Source organism: Thunnus maccoyii, chromosome 23, assembly GCF_910596095.1.
Source record: "Thunnus maccoyii chromosome 23, fThuMac1.1, whole genome shotgun sequence".
NCBI lineage: Eukaryota > Metazoa > Chordata > Actinopteri > Scombriformes > Scombridae > Thunnus > Thunnus maccoyii.
The window spans coordinates 15,708,758-15,731,254 of record NC_056555.1 but is presented as its reverse complement, the minus strand read 5'-3'; the positions used below and the strand labels follow the sequence as shown (position 1 = coordinate 15,731,254).

Below are 22,497 nucleotides of genomic sequence, written 5' to 3'. Positions count from 1 at the left end.
TGATTTGAGAAAATTCTGATTATGTTTTGATAATTTAATACTTTATTTTTAGAATCCATTGTAACCAGCATAAATTCAAGCTGACTGTAGCCGTTGTTCTTTGAAAAGAAAGTTGTTTTTGTTTGCAGCCACCTTTAAGCCTAAAGAGAGGAGTGTTTGATACTCAAAAGATTTTCAGTGGATTATCACTTCAGAGTCAATATGCATCACAACAAGCCTTGAGGCATCGTCAATTTATTTTGAAAGCTTTTGAGGTAAAACACAGTATTCTCCAAAATCATATCACTCGACTGTACTCCTGACCTCTAAAGTACTTTAAAAATTGGACAGGATGTGATTCACCTGCGTGAAAGTCATTTTGTACCAAAATTACATTTTGAGATGGGTTCTCTCAGTGACTACTAGCTTTCTTCCTGTGTACGATGTGTATACATGTGTATGTGTATGTGTGTGTGTGTGTGTGAACAGGAAGCAGCATAAGCAGATGATAGAGAAATTGGTATTCTGGTTTTCAACCACAGCAACTCAAGGCACATTTAAAGCGCTTCGGCTGGATTGCTGCCTTCAATTCTGAAACAAGCCTGACTGTCTCCCATGAATGGTAAGAACAAGAAATAAAAGAATGAAAAAGCCTTCCCCCTGTTCATTTTCTCATTCAATTAAAGGGTAGTGAAATGAGCTGAGCCACTGTTAACAGCAGTCGCCTGGAATGAATTGAGTGGCACATTACACCTCGGGTAGGTCAGAGATGAAAGACTAGAGGAATGAGCCGGTGAAGGGTGACTATGCGCCCTAGAGTGGATATTTAGAACTAAATATCTTCATCCAAAATGGTAGATTTCTGACGCAGCCTGCAAATTCGGGCATTTATAGAAAAAAAAAATGTAATCTTGTGTATTTTTATACACCATCTCCTTGTCTTTGTGTCCAGTGTGGTTGCTTGTATGCCCCTCCCAAACTCCTTACCATTGATAGGTTTCTGGTGCAAGGAGTCGACGAAGTTGCGGGGATTCTCTATGGTGTACTTGAGGTCGCGGATGGTGTGTGTGCCGCCACCCTCACTCCACATGCCCTTCTTGGAAGCCTTAGACTGGTCCTCCAATTCACAGAGTCTGGCCTGCTCTAGACTGGTGACACACATAAAAAGATAAAGGTTTAAGACACAATAAATAACATACCAACAGAAACATTTCAAACTCAAGACAGCTGTATAAGTTATAAAAATCAATATATTCTTGTCTGTATATATTGTTCTCTCAGTACAGTATGTAGTGTTTAGAATTTAGCAGTAATGCCCTCTCAAAACAGGATTGTTCAACTCGATACATTTTAGTTTTTGTTACTGTTTTGAATGTAAAATGATATGGCACAAATATTTTCGCTCCATTTCCATCCATCTCCTCCAGAAAAACAACCAGTGTGAGGGGCTGAATACTTAAAGATAGGCAGCTGAGTGAATATGACTTCATTTTAAAAAAGGAAATTTACTGCTTAAGATAAGAAAACTAAATGAAATATCCACCGCAGCTTTATTAAAAATGATTCCAATAAATTAAAGTTAAACAGTATGGAGCTCAATGAAATCGATATTGAAACTTCCACAGGTGGCTCCTCGCCATCTGAAAATGAAAATGCTGTTAGAGAACATTGCTGCAGTATTGCCATGATAGCTCTTGTTAAAATATTGCTAATAACTAGGTTACAAACAGCAGCTATAAAGATCAGACGCTCTTTGAGTGCCATAAAACCCCTTTGACAATCCGCTTGAAAAATAACACAGCTAGCTCGGCCTGTTAACAAGTTGCAATTAATTTCACACCAGTCAGAGAGAGACAGACTGTATCTAACAAGCAAAAAAAGCTTTTCAATTGTAGAGTCGCACCCCTTGTTAAGTTTAACACGTTCTAATGGATCTTATCCAGGGTGTGTTAAATCATGTCCCAATAGGCAACTTATTAGCATTACAACCATAATTACAACCACTTGTGGCCAATGTGAAAGGTTTTACCTTGTATCATGCTCATTACAATTCATCAAATTACAGCATAGTTGCGTTGCACCCAGAAAAACGACAACTGCCAGTGGCTGTTGACTTGTATGTGTACGAGTGCTCATTAGAAGTACAGACTTGGTAACAGTATGGGTTTGGTGAGGCTCCAGCTTTGTTGAAATAAGTGCTGGATAAAGTGCTGTTCCTAACAAACTGCAGTGTTGTTTTAGTGGAAACCAGCTGATGACCGGATTATAACTTCTTAAAAAAATGTATGCGAGCACTTTGTGAAGAGACAATAACAGTGTTTGACAGCTCCTTCAAAAGCAACCACGCAGCTGGCTACAAACGCCACAATTAATTCTATGCTGGCTCTGTAAATTGTGCAGCCTAATGCTTTTTGAGGGCCCTTGTACAACTTTAATTATTCAGAACTTCAAATGGCCAACATGCTTTTGTTTTTCTAAGAAGCAAAGGCTGCCCAATTGATATGGGAGTAGAGATGGTGACTGGAGCTTTTTAAAAATGAACAGTGCATAAACCGAATTTTTCACATCTTACTGCCTAAAAGACACAGTTCGCTTTGGAAAGGCAACAAAGTGGGTCTCAATTAAAATGCCACACACATAAACACACACATAGCCAGTTCTCCAGCTGTGTATTCCTAATTGGGCTTTTGGAATTATGCCCAAAACATCATCAAGTTCGCTTTCCACTCTACACTGATTTAGCTACTAACTTCAAATTGAATCGAAACAGTTTCTTGCTTACTGAGCAACAATAGTGGAACTTTCTGTAAGAAGTCGATTGTGTTTAAGCTACTTAGAATTTAAGCGCCAAAAAGGAACAGAAAGCTAAAGATAGAGTGAGAAAAAACTAACAATGCAATCAAGGAAAGCAGATATTGTAAAGCCATAGAAATAAATGGAAAGCAACTCACAAGCAGAGATTGGTTAAGATATAGAAATGACTTCGTGTGTGGAGGCAGATGATAGTGAACTTATCCATGTCTCCAAATAGACTGTTTTTTTTTTTTTTAGGTCAGCAACTTCTTCCAACCAACACATTGCTTCAAATCAAAAAAGATATTGACGGGAAAGAAAGTGCAATACTGAGCAAGACTACTGGAGGAACAAGGGCCAAGAAAAAAAAAAAACTTTCCAATTCCTTATATTTGAACACGCTGTAGGCTACATCTTTCATCTCCATATGGCTCCCTTGTGCAACTAAAAATACTTTAAATAGATACAAAATGTTGAACCTTAGTAAGCTGTTTTAAAGCTCCCTGTTGTCTTTGTGCAGTGTGAAGAGGGTGTAGGAAGTCATGTTCCCCGGCGTACTTGACTGGAAGGGTTCCTCTCCTAGTGAGCAGCGAGGCCCAAATAAGCACAGTTCATCCCCGAGACATTTACCTACACCGTCAACCAACACTCCACTGGGGCTCGAATTTAAAAAGAGCAATGGGGGGTTATGAAGCACAGTTGGTCTCCATGTTAATGTGGATCCCTTTAGCACCAGATGGGCTGGTCTTATATAACTCCGTCAGCCCAACCCCTTGTCTGTGGTTTTAAATTTTTAAAAAGGAAAAGTGTAATGCCGTGGAATCTGACCAGTTTTCAGGGTCTTGCCAGCTCAGTGAATGGCTTAAGCATTTTTTAAAGAAAAAGCAGTCTGAGCGTCAGAGACTGAGACGCAAGACTGAAAAGAAAAGATTGATGAATGAGTCGGTTTCAATCACTGTATGGCTCAGCACCATGGACAGCACTTTTTCATTAAAAAAAAAAAAAAAAAAAACCAAAACTCATTTGTGTGATTTAAATAAATGTAAATCTGTCTGACACTGACAGCTGCAATATGTAGGAAGAATACATTTCCAATACAATCATATTTTTACCTCTATGGCTAAAAGAAAAATTACAGAATTCATTGGTGGTGAAACTTTAAACCTTCAGACTCAAACTGTGACGCCCATATATAAATTAAATACATGAGAATGAAATTTTAAAAAAAACTGTTCCACAAATCAACAAGATTTATGCTCAAAAGTAATAACTTACATCTTTGTATGTGAAAAAAGTCAGTTTTGTGACTTAGCAGGGCAAAAAAACTTCTAGTTCTAAAAGTGTTTAAATGCTTAGCAGGTAAAGACAACTTAGAGGAGTATGGAGACAGTTCTGTTGAAAGAATCTAATCCAGTTCTTCATAAAATCCAAGATCAAAAGGAGACAACTAGCCACTGACCAACCATGTTGGAGGTTCGGTGGCGACCTGGAGGCAAACAACACACAGTTGCACTTTCTGGGACAATGTAAATGCAACCGTTTGAAGACATTTAGGAATATTCCAAACAACTGTGTAGCCAACCAAAAAGCTGTAGCAAGTCATAGGTAAAGCTGATCCTTCAATAGAGCAATCAATGGGCCTCATGCATGAATGTTTCTCTTATTTTCCTCTTACATTTGTTCTTGCTCAAAGCAAGAAGTGGAAAATAAAAAAACCCTACGTGGGATTCAATAAACTCTCCACTGCCTAAACTTAACTTAAATCGCTCATTTCAGCCTGATGAATGCCACCTGTTCATGAGTAGGTGCGTGTTTGCGAGATGCAATCATTAGCATAATCCACGCCCCTAAAATTGACATATAAAGCTGCATATGTTCCACTCTGTGGGCGAAGCTAACATGTTATCAGAGCAGCTCTGCACTGCGACAGAAATAAAGAGGGAATGATTTGACGTGAAGTTAGATGCTAAAAAAAAAACATCTATCTAAAGCAAAGCGCTCCGTGACAGGAGGCGGTCATGTGACAGTCAACGAGATATTAGAGGAGAATATTATAGTCTACAGGTGATGTTACACTGTCAGCTGCAACACAAGATGATACTGGAAAAAGACCTGCAGAGAGACAAAGAGGCGGCTGTCGCAGTGAGAGAAGTTTCCTAGCAACTACTGAAATGAAGAAGTTGCTGCACCAAAATATGATCAGAAATATCATAAAAGCTAAAAAAAAAAAAAAAAAACCTTTTAAATAAATCGTCAGTCATGATGATAAAAATATGGTAAAACACAATATTAATTTACAATAAGTTTGTTTTAATGATACATTTCATTTTTGTTCGCTTCGGTATCATATTTAAACTCAAAATTCATTCAGATTAGGGCAGAAATTATCTATTCATGACATGTCCGACAGGTCTGGACCACTTGTAAATTTCGTTGGTACGTAAGAGAAAATTTATACGTGCATTTTAAGAATGACTCTGTTCGTACGAGTGCTTCTTGCATGAGGTTCACTGGCTTTATATTGTTGAGGACATTTATTCAGTGGTAAAATGTATATCTTTTGAGAATTAAATGTGAACAAGTAACCTGTTTAAATATTACACAACTAAAAATGAGAATTATATACATGTCTGATACCCTATCACAACTATTATGCCATTTCCAGATTTGAAAGGACAATAAAAATGTAATGAATAGGGAGCACAGAAATGTGACTAGATATATAATGGCATGTAGATTTGAGATTCCACCCTAGTGTATCTGTGCAGATATGCTGCGATGCCATCTCAGGAAAGCATGAATCATTCCTCTGTCTCAATGCGCCACTTCAAGGTAATTTACTCAAAATTGGATAAGTACCACTACAAAAAAAACAGCATTTATGTTCAAATAGCTATCTATTATGTGGTTACACAATTGTTAAATATTTCAAATTAGATATGAAATCACAATTTATTGAAGTATTATAGCCTAACCCCCAAAAAGGATAAATATGCATGGCCACAGAAATACTTTTTTTCATTTAGATCCAGTACAGTCAAGACAACACTGTTCTGTTTGCCTGTTTTGTGTGTTTGAGAGAGTGACTGTGTGTTCTTTCTTGCTCTAATAAACCAATGAAAACCAGCCCCAAACAACTGTGCCCCAACCCGCTCTGGTGCACTGCTGAGCTCTGGCCCCAGCACTCTGATTCGTCCATCGGCTGACCCTTTTTCCCAAGCAGCGTTCAGCTCCTGAACACATGTTCAACTGCACTGTCCAAAGCCATCATCATTACCATCATACCCATAATTATCCTCACATCATAGTGTGATCAACGTACGAAGTCACAGTGGGTAATGGATATTGGAGGCTAGTGAACTGAGGGAAAAACTGAGGCCTTAAGTCCTCACTGAGTAATCGTCCTCCCCCCTTCGGCCAAATGATGCCCGCTTATACTTAAAGCATCATTTACATTTGTGTTGTTCTGGGCCATTGCACAGAATGCTTGAAATGGGTCATTAGTGGCAAAATATTCACATCATCTCTGTTCATGTTGGAAAATATAAATGTAGCAGCATGAGTCAAATTGCTTGTAATGTGTGTAATGTGCAAATACTGCCACTGGGGGGATATACAGTACTTTGTCATATAGCTCTGGATGTACAAGTATATTTAGGGAATTACTGTGTGAGGGCAATGTGGCAGGAAAGAGTTTCAGAGGGACATCAATGTTGAAGCAGGGTAATACTGCCACCATGTGGGACACCATGGCTCCATCCCAATTCTCTACAGTCTACCACTGATGACTTATGCATATCTCCCCACAGATTTACCAGTGTTGTACTGCTACAAGCTTTAGCAAGCAGAAGACTGTTGCCAGCAGTCATTTCCTCTCTCCAAAATTACTTAGACCTCACTGACTGAGCAAGCAATTTTGCAGAGAAAGCATCTATGATATCGCTCTATCATCCAATGACAATATGGATGATAATGACATTATAACAAACATTTCAAAGCACATAATCTGGAGTTAGGTGTAGTTAAATAATTATATCCTAAAACAGAAATGCTTATATATCGCCCGCTGCCAGGATCCTGATGAGAGTGCAGACATGAACATATAACACCAATTCTGCTTTCATTGCACTGGCACCCTCTCTCTTTCAGGGCTGACTACAAAGTCCTGCCACACACATACAAATCCGTCAACAGACATGCGCCCTCCCTACCTACAGGAACTGATCATAGCACAAACCTCCACCTGCACCCTCAGATCTGCCAGCAGCTTGCTCTTCCGGGCTCCCAGTACTAAGCTCCACACCATGGGGGATTGAGCCTTCTGCTCTGCTGCACCACGCTTGTGGAACAGCTTTCCTAACCATCTGAGGGCAGCCCAGACCCTAAAAACAAGCCTAAAACCTTTTCTATCTATCTTAACTCTTATTATTATTTTCTCTATGTTGTGTGCTCTATTTTATTCATACTGTAGCACTTTGAGTTTCACTATGAATGAAAAGCGCAGTAAAAATTAAATGTCTTATTTATTATTATTATTTATATATGCTTTAGTTATATATTATTTGGGATACTGGGAGAAATATCAGTACACAAAATTTGATCTAACTGTAGAGAAAGTAATAAATCGTCTCTTTTGGTCACATTACAAATCTGATTATCTTGGTTGTCCTGTGCTCCTGGGGACTAAATGTTTAAATAGTGAGTACTTACACCTGACAACTGTATTAAGCACCTGGGACTGTAAATAATGTCATGCCATTTGGCAGAAATGTTAACTATTCAAGTCAACAGGCGATAATATTAGAGTACAAGTAGCATATCAGCAAACATCTTACTTGTTCCCTCTGATTCCTTCCCTGCGGACTGTGGCGAGGCCCTCGTTCACCAGAGACTCAGCAATGTTCTCCCCTGTTGTGTCTACAATTAGAAGGCAGAGAAACAAAAGAAACAATCAAACACTTCGGAAAAATACAACAACGTTTGGCCTCATCTTGATTACACACAGTTTTAATTTGTCAGAAATAAACTAGCAGCATGTAGCCTGCAGTTTTCATGTAAAATGGTAATTATACTTTCCTGAAAACAACACAGATTCACTGTATGAATTATTGAAGTAAGGCTAACAAAGACGAAGAGAAATATTTTTCACCCGTGTCCAGGATGAACAAAGGTACTACACTACTATACCTTTTTTTTTTTTTTAATAAATGGGGTATGAAATGTGTATTCCGATACAATTTTAGGAGAAAATGTTCACAACATTTTGGTAATACACTTTTTAAAATTGGTTTCATTAGGCCACTTAATTCTGGGGTGATCCCCTGAGTTGCCTTAATAACCGTTGCATAACTGCAACTGTTATACTGACTGCGAACAGTATAATAAAACTCTCTGTGATATTGCTCAATTGTACAAAAACAAACTGCTGAAAAATAAAGAAAACATCAATGGAATAAGTACTTAATAAGCCATTTTGTATGCAGACATTGTACGAGGCCAGCTTGTGGTTTTAGAGTTGGTAGTCCACTCACCTTTCCCCAGGTAGACCATGCCGTACTCCCTGCCCAAAGCTGTCTTGATTTCCACAGTGAAGCACACCTCTTTGCCAATTAGCTTCTTCCGCAGGAACTCTCTGGCTTGAAAGGCCCAAGGCTGCAATACAGACAGGAATATTACTATACACTCACATAGCCATTGGCAAAGAAAAGTTAATCACAAACAACTAATTAAGGTGAATTTGACTGCTAAACTACATTACCCCTATTTTTTTTGGATTTCCCATTTATAGCAGTGAAGTGCATGCTACCACAAATCCAATATGTCCTATGCTTCCAGTGTTTTCAAAAATAAATTAAATATCCGATAGAGACATAGTGCTGCAATAACAAACACATTCCGTCACTTTCTAACAGCATGATCATAGTTGCAATCAAATCAAAAATGCTGCATGATACTTTCTGTGTCTACAAAGGATGCGTTTTGGCACAGAGTGTAGGTCACCTGCATTTTGGCAGTGCTCAGCACCAAATACACAATCACTGTAGCTAGGCATTTAAAACATAAGAAAATAGACTTGAAGTGTGAAAATACATGGGGCATGGTTGTGTGCGTATAGCGCAAGTCAAACGCTTGGCCATCGCAAATAGCTGTATTGATTTAAAGTAACAATTTCAAAGATCTCCGTTTCGTTCTCTTTGGCGGCATCTATGGCAATAAGTGGTTAATGCAGGTGTGTTTTTGGACCTCACTCCCAGAGGTCCGAACAGTGTCACCTGTGTGATGTCACACTAGCAGAGACTGGAAAAACAGTACACTGCTTCACACACAAGCGAGTTGAAGAGTGACGCTGTGTTCGAAATCGCATTCTAACATACTGCCTACTGCATACTCAATCAGTATGTACTGCATACTGCCTACTAAATGAATGATGAAGTGTTTCATTACCAGCAGACTGTTCACACTGAAGTAAACCCATTGAAAGAAGTATACTCAAGTGAAACAGTCATGTGACTGCATCACATGACTGACAGCCGTCTCACACTCTCACGCGGCCAACAGCTCCCTCCTCCCTCCAAAAATGTTGCAGCAAATTTCCAAACAGACATCATTTGGATAAACTGACCACATATTGGGAATCTAAACGGTTACTTTCTCACCAGAAGAAAAAAATTGAACTGAATAAAGTGACATATTAACAGCTTTTAGCCTAGCTCAAAATCTCCACCATTGTGCAGTCTGAAGAGACGCAATACATTCTGGGACAGTTGAGTGTGTCCAGTAAACTCATGCCACATACTCAGTATACATCCAGGCATTTCTCGCATACATAAAATATACTACCACATACTATGCAGTTGGAACGCATTACATACTCAATTTGACCTCATACTTAGTATGACTAGTACATTAGATTGCGATTCTGAACACAGCTCAAACCTGTTGCGTTAGCTCTGCCTACCCTCTCTGGCGGATCAACCACTGGATGATGGAAAACGTGTCACTAACTGTGTGCCACTTGTGATTTGAACACATGGCGGGAAAGTCACCACCTACACCCTGTTCTTAATATTCATAATACTGCAATTTGTGGGCGATAGGTTCAATCATTGTGATACCTAATTCGGCAATAATGATTATTACTTTAAATGGAAGCATATATGTTTGCGTGAGACAGATAATTGGAAAACGCAGCTGAAATGCCTCCCGTGTAAACAAGCCTTTAGTTTTCTTTTACCTCTTCACAGCCACCAGACAAATATAACAGTGGACAGTAATAAAGAGAAAATAGTTCCCATTAAACTAAATAATTAGATGTTGATGTTAGCACAAACTGCAATGAACATGCTTCTTGCAATCGATCAGATACAAATAGATTTTTTTTTTTTTTTTTTAACAGACAGGAGTAACGGTTGTAGAAAATAAACTGATGGACCTAGACTTTTCAAATGAGTACACAGTGATAAGAAAATGCCAGATTACACTTGTAGTATCTTTCAACCTTGAGTTCAATTGAGAATTGACATGTTTATCACTACGCTAAATCATCATTTATACAAACAGGCATGGCCTGAATACCAATTCATACACCAGCGAGCAATTATATTGCAACTGTTCAATAGAGAGAGAGATAGCAAAGCAATGTGACAAAAATCCCAAAGCAAACTCTTGTCTCCAACAAAGAAGCACACATCAGCATTTACTCCAAAATCAGAGTATCATGTTGTTTGGTTGAAGGCCTACTTAACAAACACATTAATCTAAACAAACAAATAAACACAATGGGATGGAACCACTCACCTCATCAGGGGTGTCCTTGGTGTCAGGCTGGCCCTGGGCGGCTCGGCGTGCCATGGCCCCAGCTCGGATATTACTGAGATTGATCTGACGCTCCGGGGGTGGGCCACCTCGAGGCTGGCCCCGAACAATGATGGCACAGCCCGACAAGACCTGGAAGGACAACAAAGACTATCAGTAGGAGAAAAACAAATCAACAGAAAAAGTACTGCCCACTGTTACATTCAGCAAATGTCAATAATATCTCAAAACATTTCCTCTTCTTGTTTCTTAAAAACTACTGATCACAAAGAAGATTCTACAGACAGCAGGCCATAAACGCGACCAACGGATACCAAACCACAACACTTCAGTCACGTTTGTGCTACCCAGGACGAAATTATATGTAGTTTCTTAGTTTCTGTTCCATCTCTGCAATATATGCGCTTTTGTACGTTCAGTAAACCACTGTATTTGCATTACAAGTGTTAAGCTGATAAGCACAATGGGAGGGTCATGCGGGATTCGTTTGAAATTGGTGTAACATAAACAAGTGCAGCGGGTAGGCAAATAAGGAAATCGATTTACACAGTGAATTACATTGGAGTTTTTGTGTTAAGCCTGTTGTGTGGATAATCAGTTGCCAACTCACAAACTCACAGCAGCTGTAAATTAGCAGAAACATTTACATGGGGCCTGCTCAACTATTATGGCACTGGAAAGCAACTTCACACTACACGTTTCCATGGTGACAGTCTATCTTTCCGACGCAAGGTGAGATCATGCCATCTGATAACGTTGCTAAATACTAAAAAAAAAAAAAAAAAAAAAAAAAAAAAAAGATAACCCTACTCTTAGGTTTGACAACCATGGCATTTACACGAATCTGAGCAAACATCTTTTATCTGCAGACTCTCCAGTGTGTCTGCAGAGAGTATCACTGGGGGCTGTTGATCTAAGATGTGGGCTTGATAAACTCCTTCACCAGATCACCACTGTTCTCCACTAGCTGACTCACTCTCTCCAAGTATAGGATAAGCTGGACGGTTGCTGTAATTTTTACCGACCAGTTATGGAAAAAAAAAAGAGGCAAGGAGGCAATACCCCACCCCCCCTTTTTTTCTGTCTACCAAAGGGCCAAGTTCAACTTGGAATGTACTACACAGCCTTGCTTGACTCCCTGATCACCTTTCTCAAAGTACTGACCATGTTAGATAAAGGCAGGCCATTGATGAAGGGTCTGCTATATTAGTAAATTATGTATATTTACTGTGTGCATAATCAATCAAGGGCAAGGGTATTGCAGACCTTGTAAAAGTTAAAGAGTTACTTTACTCATACTTACTCAGACTCTGGTGCAATATGTGATTCTATAGTTAGTCCTTCACAAAAAACCCTTAATTTGTTTCGTTTTAAAGCAACAAAAGTGTAACTTATTCACACACTTCCCTCTCAAGACAGGACACCATCGCTTACTGTTTACAGTAGTTACAACCGTTCAAAAGACAACCCTTCCTCAAACAACGGTAGACAAGGTTGATTGTGCTCTCTGTTACAAAGTACAGTTTTTTTTTGTTATCAACTTTTTTATTGTTTAAATGACGGGGAGCATGGATGACATTCGCTTTCTCTAACTAATCCCAACAACTAAAACAACTTAAAATATACTACAAGATAACTCTGGATCTAGATATGTTTATTCTAGTATACTATATTGGGAAAAAAAGATATCATGGCAACATCATATTCAATCTAATCAATTTCTAGCACTTTCAGCGCATAAAAACAACGCTGAGATAAGAAAATTGGGATTATGAGAAGGAAGTGGATAGTTCATATCCTATAATATACAGTAAATAATATGGTTGAAGAAAAAAAAATGACAATCAAATGCCCCTGAGCAAGGCATCTTAACTTTTCCAGTGGAGTTGCATGGTGACCTGGACAGAACTGGGAGACTAGTGGGCACCCTCCATAGGTCAAACTATGGAACTATATGAATCTAATGCGTATATAGTTGTAAATCTGCTAATACAAATCTGATGGAGTTAACTCAGCCTATGAGAAGAAAGTATCTGATCTGATCAAATATATAGAGTAACACGACGGAGACGCACAAGCAAAATGAATAGAAAATTATAGGGGCAAGAAAGCTGTAGCTACGTGTCAGTTTCCCGTGGTCGGTTTTAACCAGTACCCTGAGGAAATGCTCTGTCTGTGACTTGAGGGGTCGGAATACATGAACTAGCTTGACTATTACAGAGACATGAATCCACGCTAGATTTCCTAACGATAATGACGGGTACTTTAACCGCTGAAATATAACACCGTGACATATAAGAAACGCTGAAAGGGACCAAAATGAAACGTTGACATAAGGAGAGGCTTTTAATATTAGCTTCCATGCTAGTTGGCTGAGGACTAATTAACATGTGGCCAATAGGATAAATTAATTCACTTTGAATGTGTGCTGTCAACTCCTTCAAGAACTTTCTTTTTACACTTGCTAGGCAGTGAGCTCAGTTAGCTAACGTTAGCGTTAGCTGAGAAACTAAACATCTGTTACAGCTAACAAGTTACTAAATACGTTAGTTTCCAGTCGGCTTGACCATGTGTAGATATAACTTAGATTAATATCATCATATCAGGCTCTTGACATTTTTATATTTCTCAAAACACTTTATATTTCCGCTAAAATTGCTAGTTTAAATGACTTACAGCTAACTACTAATGTAGCAAACATGTGCTAACATCAATTGCCTTCAGTTTATTTAGCAGGCTAGCAATTTTGATAGCAAACCAGCTAATGTTAGCTGGCATGCTGCCGCAGAAAAGTGAGCAGGACGTTAGTGACACTTGTAACCGACATAATGCCAGCACTGGCATTCAACAGACAATTGCAAATATTTTGTCATATAAGTTTAATTTAAGTTGTGTTACAACCAACAGTTAGTTTAGCCTTCATTAGCCCTTTGCTCACTAAGCTAACTAGCTGTCTTCCTAGACTCACGTAGTGAGCTCACATATTCATATGTTAAGAGTCCTACCATTTTAACAATCCCTCTTTGCAGAGGAGCAGACGAAGAAGGGGCTGTCTGAGCTGGAGCCGAAACAGATGCCATGTTCACCGGTTTGAGATATAACGCCGTTGAGGGGTGACCAGGTAAGGCAGCTGGGACTTTGAAGTGAGTGACTCTTCTACTGAAAGCCAAGAGAAAAAGGCTGAACACCGATCAACACACACGTTATACCGGAAACACACTTTGCCATGCATACACACACGTCAAAACCTTTCCGGGGTCTGGGGAGCAGAATGAATGGAAGTGAATGGAGCCGCTTCGCGACAGCGTAGCCAGATCGAAATAATGTCTTCCGGAGCAAAAGGTTCGACACGTCAGCATAGTGTGTTAACCTGGCTAATGCTGCCTTCAAAGGGTGTCGGAAAAGTTGCCCTTCGGATCTCAGCTTCACACAAACGACCCAAACAAAGTAACACATAGCATTCACATTAAATAGGTCAGGAAAAAAAAGTTATCGAAAAAAATAATTATATTAAGGATACTAAGATTCCTGCAGGTGTTTTAACTATTGATGATTTTAAAAAATGTACTTGTAGGCTATATATTTCCTTGAAAGATGGAATTTGTATCTTAATTTTGGGATAATACTAGCTATTAAAGTGTTTTTTTTATATATAAAAATTGTAATATGATACTAAACAAATAGAATAGATTTTTATTTTTAAGATAATCTAATACTATTTCTGTTTAAATTTATCAACATGAATCAATCAATCAATCAAACTTTATTTATATAGCACCTTTCAAACAAATCAAATGCAATTCAAAGTGCTTTACAAACGTAGGATGTTAAAAATGGATTTAGAGACTAATGCACACCAAAACTAAAAAGAAAAGGAAAAAAAAAGTTTTGCATGGATGGATGTCACACATGCACACACACATGAGCTGGCAAGCATGCTATGTGGTTTACAGGCTGAATATATACCATTGTCAATCCTCCTTAGAATAGAACAGAATAGAATACCAAAGTAGAACATTAGTTTGTCTGAAGTTTTATGTGACAAACCCTACTACCAATGAAGAGGTTGCATTACCATAAACTCAATTAAGGAACCCTAATTTAATACACACATGAAACAGCATAAACATCCGTCCTACAGCTATAAATCACAAATTATGTGATGTGATTGTAATGTGTAATGTGATGATTATGTGGACCCAGAGAGTGTTTCTCAATTTATACTCTCTAATACCTTAATACGTTATGTATATGGGATATGGTTGTGATTAAGAATGGTGGAGATTCATCGTCAGAGTTATGGTGACATCAACTGTCAGGGCGTGATAATACATCAGATGAGAATGTAGACAAATGAAACAGTCCAGTCGTTCAAACTCTGCTGCTGCTCAGCTGAACTTTGCGGCTCCCAGATGTGAGTGTGAGTAACTGTGTGAGTGGGAAGAAGGGTACATTCATGCTCAAAGGACTCACTCTAAATATTTGCAGGCTAATTCCCCAAAGCAGTAACTTGTAATGAGTGATATGAACAGTGTGTGAGAAAAAGAGACAGAGCCAGACAGACAGACAGCAGAGAGAGGGAGAGAGAGACTGGGTGTCCACTATCAAAGGAAAAAAAAAAAGATGTACACATTGTATTGGATGTTCAGTCCAGTCAGTCATTGGTTGCTGGGGGAATTTTACTACATTGTCAACAACTAAACATTACCCCAATTAACATTAATATTTTGATATTACTGCAACCTATGTAATCATTTCCAGTAAATCCTACCATATTGAGTATGGGCAGTTCAAGCAAGCTGCCTAATACCAGCTTCATTTTTAAACTCAGTTTCAAGCTGACAAATAAAAATGTTAGCATACATCCTCTCAGAGTCTTCAAACAGCCAAAGATCTATACATTTTGGATATTCTGTAGAATATTTAACTTAAGGCACACGTTTTTTGTGGAAAAAAAGAATAGAAAGAAAGGTTTTCGTATTCATAACGCAAAATTAACATTAACAATAATTATGGTTATGAACATATGGACTATAAGCTTCTCTGCATTATTGATCAGGTAAAACACAACTTGAAATCATTTGGTGATCACTTTGTATAACCTCACACGCTCATCGTCTTATGTTTATTATTGGACCACTCCATCACTGTACGTTTGGAAAAGGCGCACTGACGTTTTTATTTTATTATAGCTACGCCACATCCAACTATTAGATTTTATTGGTAATTTAGTTTATAACAGCCAACTTTGATATATTTTGTAATAGCGCATGCTGCGAAATATTTAAGAAAAAACATCAACATTTGTTACTGACCAAATCTTCTTGACCACCAAACTTAACGAGACTTAAGAAGAAAGCTGTAACATCGCTGGTCTGTTTAATGTCTGGTGTAATGTAACCAGTTAAACGTTGTTTTTTTCTGCGTGTCATCACACTGCAACGACTTCTCTTCAACTGAGTGAAGCTAGTTCTCATCGAAAATGAAAGGGATTTCTTAAAAGTGGGTTATGATCAGAATCAAGATGACTCATCTCCGCTCAACAGCATATTTTTTTTACGTGTTTGAAGAGAAACACGGTGAATAACCGACTAAATATGAAATGACGTTTAAAAGACACGCTCTTGTTTAAAAAAGGTTGTGTTGTTCGTTGAAGAAGATGGTGCAAGATGAAGTAATGTGCAACATTAAAGTATTAAACATATCAATTGTTGCCCATGCTACAAGATGTCTAATTAATACGCCACCTATTTAATTTGGAGCTTTTAATCTTGTTTGATAAAGCAAGTGGGAAATGCTTCCACTAGCTTCATGTCACGTCCTTTTCCTTATTCTTAAAAGGAGCATTTAAAACTTAGTGAAAGATTGAATGACATAATAAAACTGGCGTTTTTGTGGTGAAGCCTCCTGTTGAAATCGGTACATTTGGCCACGGTCATGGAAATGTATAGGTAGGAAATCTAATAAGAATAAAATACATACACAGGCATTCGCGTTCACAGAATTGAAAGTACATTCACTAAACTAAAAAACTTAATAAAATGACATTCCATACATGTCGTTACTGTCTCATAACACGGTGGAGAAACTTGCTAGATAAGCGGCTATGGAGTCAGCTCCGTTGCGCACACGGCACCTGGGTGCGCTTTGGAGAGGTTTTGGTAACCTTTTTACGCGGCTGAATTACTCACGTTTCTCATGGCTTCAGGACGCAGTTAAGCATCAATATACGTGTTTGATGCACAAGAAAATCACCTTGGATGTGTTATTAAAATCTATAATTATTTTGTGGCACAATGTAGCCACTTGAAGTACCGCCCCCTCGTTTGGCGAGCCCATATTAAAATTTACGCACCACGAATATGTGGTGCTGTCTTAACAACACAACACAAGTACTTTAATCAACCTCGTTTGGCACACACAGTACGTGCAATAAAGCACTATAAATCAATGGCTACATCACTCCCCAGTAATAAATAAAATGGCTTGCCTTATTTGTCCTTTGTCTCGGTTGGCAAGGAGATGATGGTGTCCAAAAGTGGCTGACCTCTGTCTAACCTGACTGATTGTACACAGAGAGTATTATTGTCCTCTAACTCATGGTTAATGTATAATTTGGGCCATATGGCATTTTAAAATCTAAGCCTTTATTTCGGTGGCACTTCGATCTGTGTGGACCCAACTAATGATATTCAATTAGTCATTAAACAGGCCAAAAGACGAGCCTTGTGTGGGTTTTCACATAGGCTAATATTTGCTCGTCAAATATTTCCCTTTGAAACGTTTACAACGCATTTTTATCTGCTGGCTGCCCAAGGAACATCTGTGAGGGTTATTTTCGCCTCCCTCTTCTGGATAAACGAGGTCCCCCAATTGGCCCTTTCCTTGCGCCCATATACGAGTCTATTTGTTCACGTTTTGAAAGAAAATGTAATAAAGAGAGACTGCGTGATGGATTTATGATTTATCAAAAGCACTTTACCATATGGCAGTCGTCATTGGAGCAGATTTCCAAATGTTTGTTTTATGAAACGAGACCAGAGATCCTTTTAATCTGAGCCACTTAACCTGGGAAAGGATGCTCAAGTCACGTGACCACAAGTCCCCCCTAAAGCACGAGGAACATATGTGTTGATCATTTAGTTTCTTTGAAAGATGGAATTTCTATCTTTGTATCCATATTTGTATCATTTTTGGGATGATAACATGCACCGAAGCAGTAAGTTGAAAGACATTACTGTGCTGCATGAAAAATTGATTTCTCCAAGTAAGACTGTAGGCAGCCACTGCGCAAAAGGAGTCTGAATTCCTAAACTTCAATATTACCCTGTTGATTTACTGATTACAGTCTTACACATACATTTTGAATAAATAGCACAATTTACAAGAACCTAGTGGTGGAAAGAGACTATTTGTTTATGGCGCTGAGTAAATGTAATATAGTCTATAAATATAGTGAACTCTGCCCAGATGGGCGTCAATTCACTCTTCTGGTGCAGTAAGGCTACTTGTGATTGTATATCATATGCCACAAAAACAAGATGTTGCAAAGATGATGATATTTACTCGGTAACTGATATCTTATTTTGCTTGGTTTACCAGTAACTTGATGATAGATGTGCTTTTTTTTCTTTTCTGACTAAATGTTTATTAAAAACGAGGTCACACTCATATTTGGACTTGCTCTTGAGTAGCACTTACTGTTATCTTAAAACTGACTTGCTGGAGGTCTCATTTTTATTGATCATGACTCGATCTTTCCTCCTCTGCATATTCCTTCAGCCAAGATACTGACACTTGTCTGGTGAAATTTCTTGTAACAATATAAAATACACTGTAAACAAGTGAAATGAAGACATTATAGCTGAATATTGCAAAACTGTCTGAGACATTTTGGCAGAACATACCCACCAAACAGAAATCCATTTAAAGTCTCTTCCAGGCAATATTGACATTTCAGGTAACAGACCACCACGTCATGTTGAGGTCTGCAGGACTATAAATTTCTGCAGAAGGGCGTACTTCTGTTCACTGTCATTCTCCAGCGATTCAAGCGGAGTTACCTGAACAATTTACTTTACTGTACTACAGCGTTTTTCACATCGAAGGTTGTTTTTTCCCCCGGAAATATTATCACATTACGCATCAGTTTCATCATCAAGGCTGTGAGCAAGCGGAGATGTGCGGAACAGATCTGCCAAATAAAGGTTGATTGTTAAATGTTATTCTCATTAGACAGTAATCCTAATTAAACCATCTTTTGGGACCATAGTGGATAAATGAGCTGCGTTATCATTTAAGGTGGCTATTGTTTTTACAGTAAGTAAGCCATTTAAAACACATTTAAACAGTAGGTTGTGTTATGTTAAGGTGGTGGAAGTGTCAACCAACTAGGAGGGATGTTTCTCAACGGCAGACCTCTCCCAGAATCCAAGAGGAGGAAAATGATTGAACTGGCCTCGGAGGGAGTCCGACCAAGCCAGATATCCAAGATACTTCGGGTACGCACAACCTTTTTTGGGCAAACGGCACAATTCAAATTCAATCAGATTTTGATGAGAAAAGTTGGCTAAATCGTCTTGCTGTGATATTATTTCCACTGGTCAGTTACAGTAAATAAAACACCTGGATGCGTCTACCACTGCGTCTTTCAGGTGTCCAGTGGGTGCGTAAGTAAGATCCTGAGCCGCTACCGTCGCACAGGACTCCTGGTGCCAAAGACCATCGGAGGGAGCCGACCACGGCTTCTCACCCCCGGTGTCATCTCTACAATCATTCAGTGCAAAAGAGAAAATCCAACTATTTTCGCTTGGGAAATTAGAAAACGGCTCACAGCAGCACGAACCTGCAAGGCCTCCAAAGTTCCCAGCGTAAGTAATAAGGAATTCAAATCTTACGTTACTTAAAATTTTTCAGCATTTAACAGTGTTTTCTACACACTGCGTTCTGCAAGGTGTCGTCCATAAATCGGATTTTAAGAAAGATCCACTTGGACCATGGACCAATGTGCATGGAGATCAATGCGCACATCACGACGGAACAGGGTAAGTCACCTGTGGAGGTTTATGGATTATTGAAAATAACGATGGAGAATCTGTAACCTCCAACTGGTAATCATCATAAATACAATGATAACTAGTTTAAACAAAATTTACACGTTTCTAAATAACCTCATTTAATCATTTCCCCACTAGATTACTTAATAAATCTAAATTTGTAAGTCTACAAAATTTGGGTGAACTAACAAACACAGAGGTTGTTTGAAGTGACTTTGGTCAGGTCTAACATGCATAACATCTAAGGCATTTTATAGCATTATGATATTATATATGTGTATATATTATGTTTAGGTTTTGACGCCATGATTCAAGAAGAAGTGAGTGAGAGAGAGATGTTAGAGACTGTATGCAGTGATGACAAGAAGCATAAAGGTGTCCAGCACCGAAACCGCACCACTTTCACCCCAGAGCAGAGCAGAGCACTTGAGCAAGGTAACTTAAAATGTTTTAAAAGTCTATCCACGTGTCAAACATAATATTTGGAAAAGCAGTAAAATATGTTTTTTCTATTTCCTGGATCAGAATTTTCTCACAGCCACTACGCAGATATATACACAAGAGAGAAACTGTCAGCTGAGATCAAACTTCCTGAGGATACCATAAAGGTAGATTAAAACTTTTTATCATCAGAATGTTCATACACTATTACAACTTCAATCTTTCTGCTTTTGAGATTATTGTCTGTCTTCAAAGGTCTGGTTTTCAAACAGACGGGCCAAGTGGAGGAGGGAAGCCAAACAAAGAAGCAGCACGCAAAGTAAGTTCTTAACTTGTGTGTGTATGCATGCAAGACCTGAAAAGAACTGAATTGAACTGAATAGCAATGGAGAGCCCCTAAGCATATGTGCATTCACACTTTGGAATTATTTGACAAAAAGTATTTTTCCCTTACAGCTACAGACCTTCAAAAACAAAAGGATTTTTATCCTGTGAATCCCACAATGCCACACAGCTTCACGCCACAACAGGTACAGTGTGAATTTAAACTTTGTGAGACAAACTTTAAAGCTCCTGAAAAGCTTCTTTTTTTTTTTGTCAGTCAGCTTCTGACTGTGAGTAATGTCTGACATGAATATGCTATTTTCTGCCAAAGTTGGAACAGTTTTGGTTGTTTTTAGCAACATTTCAATCGAAATGTGGTGACAGCTGGTCACTGTCAATAAAATCTCATCAAACCAGTTTTTGAGTGTTAAACTCTTACGAAAAAAACGTTAAGATGTTTTTATATAGAAATATTTAATTTTTGACGCAAGTTCTGGGAAAATGTGAAATACATGTGGCTTCTGGTTTCTCACAGATGACAAGCACATACTGTATAGTAACATTTATATATGTTTGTCAAGACAACAGGAGTCTACTGTAGTGCCTCAGATGCCTGTCAGAGCTACAGTGCTGTTCCCAGGAAGTTGCAAGATGGCTACATTTTCCCAGCAGAAAGAAGTAAGACCATGCTAAATAACTTTTGTCTCTCTAGTGTTTGATTGTTTGTCACAACCTGGTTTCTAAAAGGGTATTTCTTTCATGTCCATAATCCCAATCACACACCTTTTTATCTGCCACGCCTCTTACATAACATCTAATTATAGTTTTTTTCCCAAATCTATCAATCTGATGTGCAGGTGTTGGAAATTCTGAGCGTTTGACATCCATCTCAATGCCACCCTCATCCCGCCATCAGCCGAATGACATACTGACCATGACAGAGAAGACTCCACTCACTCTCCACACAGATAGACTCACTTTCCCATTGGTTCACCATCCCACAGACACAAGGACATGCCTTCCATTGGCAACTGAGACAATAAGAACAGACTTCCCTGTAACCCACTGCTGGAATCAGCAGGGCATTTCTTTCACTTTGAGCGAGTATCAAACAGATGAAAGGTTTCTGTTTGGCCAACCCTGGGATGTGAATCCACATCGCTACCTGGACTGAATGTGTGACTACATTTTTGACAACGGTGAACATGTTTGATACACAGTGTTGATAATGCAGCTCTCACTGGATTACTAGCAAACATCTTTACTGAACTCGGGACTAGAGGAACAAATTGAAGCCAGCAGAGGGCGACAGAGGACTAGAGTTACAGTCTTGTCCCTTACGCTCAGTTTTTCAAATTGACTGTTGCGCCCTTCTTAACTTATCACTCTTTCTTGGACATGTAATCTTGAATTGACATTAAGGAGCAGAGAAGAGAAATACATATCTTGAGTATAATTCATAATTCAAAGTTCTTGTTGTGATCTTTTATTAATTATCCGAATGGATCATAAAATTAATTGACTACAATGAATTGTGAAGAAGACAAAGTCATTGCAACATTGTAAGACATGAAGTGCAGACAGACAGATAAGAGGGCAATAAATTTTTTTATACATCAAGGGCCCTTTTATTGATATGAGTTTCCAGGAAATGAACTGTATTATGGCATGAATATGAAGCCAATTAAGCCTATGTTCTGCCTGAAAGCATGTAGATTTTAGAAGATGCATTAACCATTAAAAGAGAAATCATATTTGGATGTTTAAGCATATCTTCAGCTGGATGCTCCACTGTTTATCTGGTCAATGCTGTACTATGACTGCAACATAAATCACAGCTCCACAGATCATATAAGATTACCACTGGATATTATGAATGTTATCTCTTTTATAGTGTTGGGCTTGCTGTTTAAGTACAGAGGAGGGTAAGGCGCTCTTCCAAGATTTCTTTCCAGGGCAGGCTGGTGGGAAAATCTATAAAAGTATAGCTTCAAAAACTCTAAACATGACCTGATATCTGGTCTGCTCGGTATCAGTTTTTATGACTGCAATAGGACAGAGGCATCGAGTTCTTTCATGTCCCTTTACT

The 22,497-nt window shown here is 38.6% G+C and overlaps 2 protein-coding genes across 7 annotated transcripts in view; one reads left to right on the top strand and one right to left on the bottom strand.

Moving 5' to 3' along the window:
- snd1 (staphylococcal nuclease and tudor domain containing 1) overlaps positions 1–13,854 on the bottom strand; it is a 179,868-nt gene extending 166,014 nt beyond the window's left edge. Inside the window, exons 1-6 of one of the 2 annotated variants that reach the window (XM_042404023.1) lie at positions 13,836–13,854; positions 13,593–13,746; positions 10,570–10,719; positions 8,304–8,424; positions 7,608–7,689; positions 967–1,127 (exon numbers count right to left, since the gene is read on the bottom strand). In XM_042404023.1, coding sequence (XP_042259957.1) covers positions 967–1,127; positions 7,608–7,689; positions 8,304–8,424; positions 10,570–10,719; positions 13,593–13,667 — 589 coding nt within the window. In that variant the 5' untranslated portion in view covers positions 13,668–13,746; positions 13,836–13,854. Of the gene's footprint in view, positions 1–966; positions 1,128–7,607; positions 7,690–8,303; positions 8,425–10,569; positions 10,720–13,592; positions 13,747–13,825 lie in introns of both variants that reach the window. The other variant, XM_042404022.1, reaches the window with a different exon arrangement.
- pax4 (paired box 4) lies at positions 13,854–22,251 on the top strand. Of its 5 annotated transcripts, none has more exons than XM_042404032.1 (10): positions 13,854–13,929; positions 18,958–19,088; positions 19,242–19,457; positions 19,541–19,631; positions 19,938–20,078; positions 20,169–20,251; positions 20,357–20,403; positions 20,541–20,614; positions 20,997–21,086; positions 21,266–22,251. In XM_042404032.1, exons 1-10 carry the CDS (start codon positions 13,863–13,865, stop codon positions 21,580–21,582), a joined length of 1,257 nt encoding a protein of 418 aa, XP_042259966.1. In that variant the 5' UTR covers positions 13,854–13,862; the 3' UTR covers positions 21,583–22,251. The 5 variants fall into 5 exon arrangements, with proteins under 5 accessions (XP_042259966.1, XP_042259965.1, XP_042259969.1 ...); XM_042404031.1 differs by having other exon boundaries at positions 20,340–20,403; positions 20,990–21,086; positions 21,266–22,249; XM_042404035.1 differs by having other exon boundaries at positions 20,340–20,403; positions 21,266–21,379.
- The last annotated feature ends 246 nt before the right edge of the window (positions 22,252–22,497 follow it).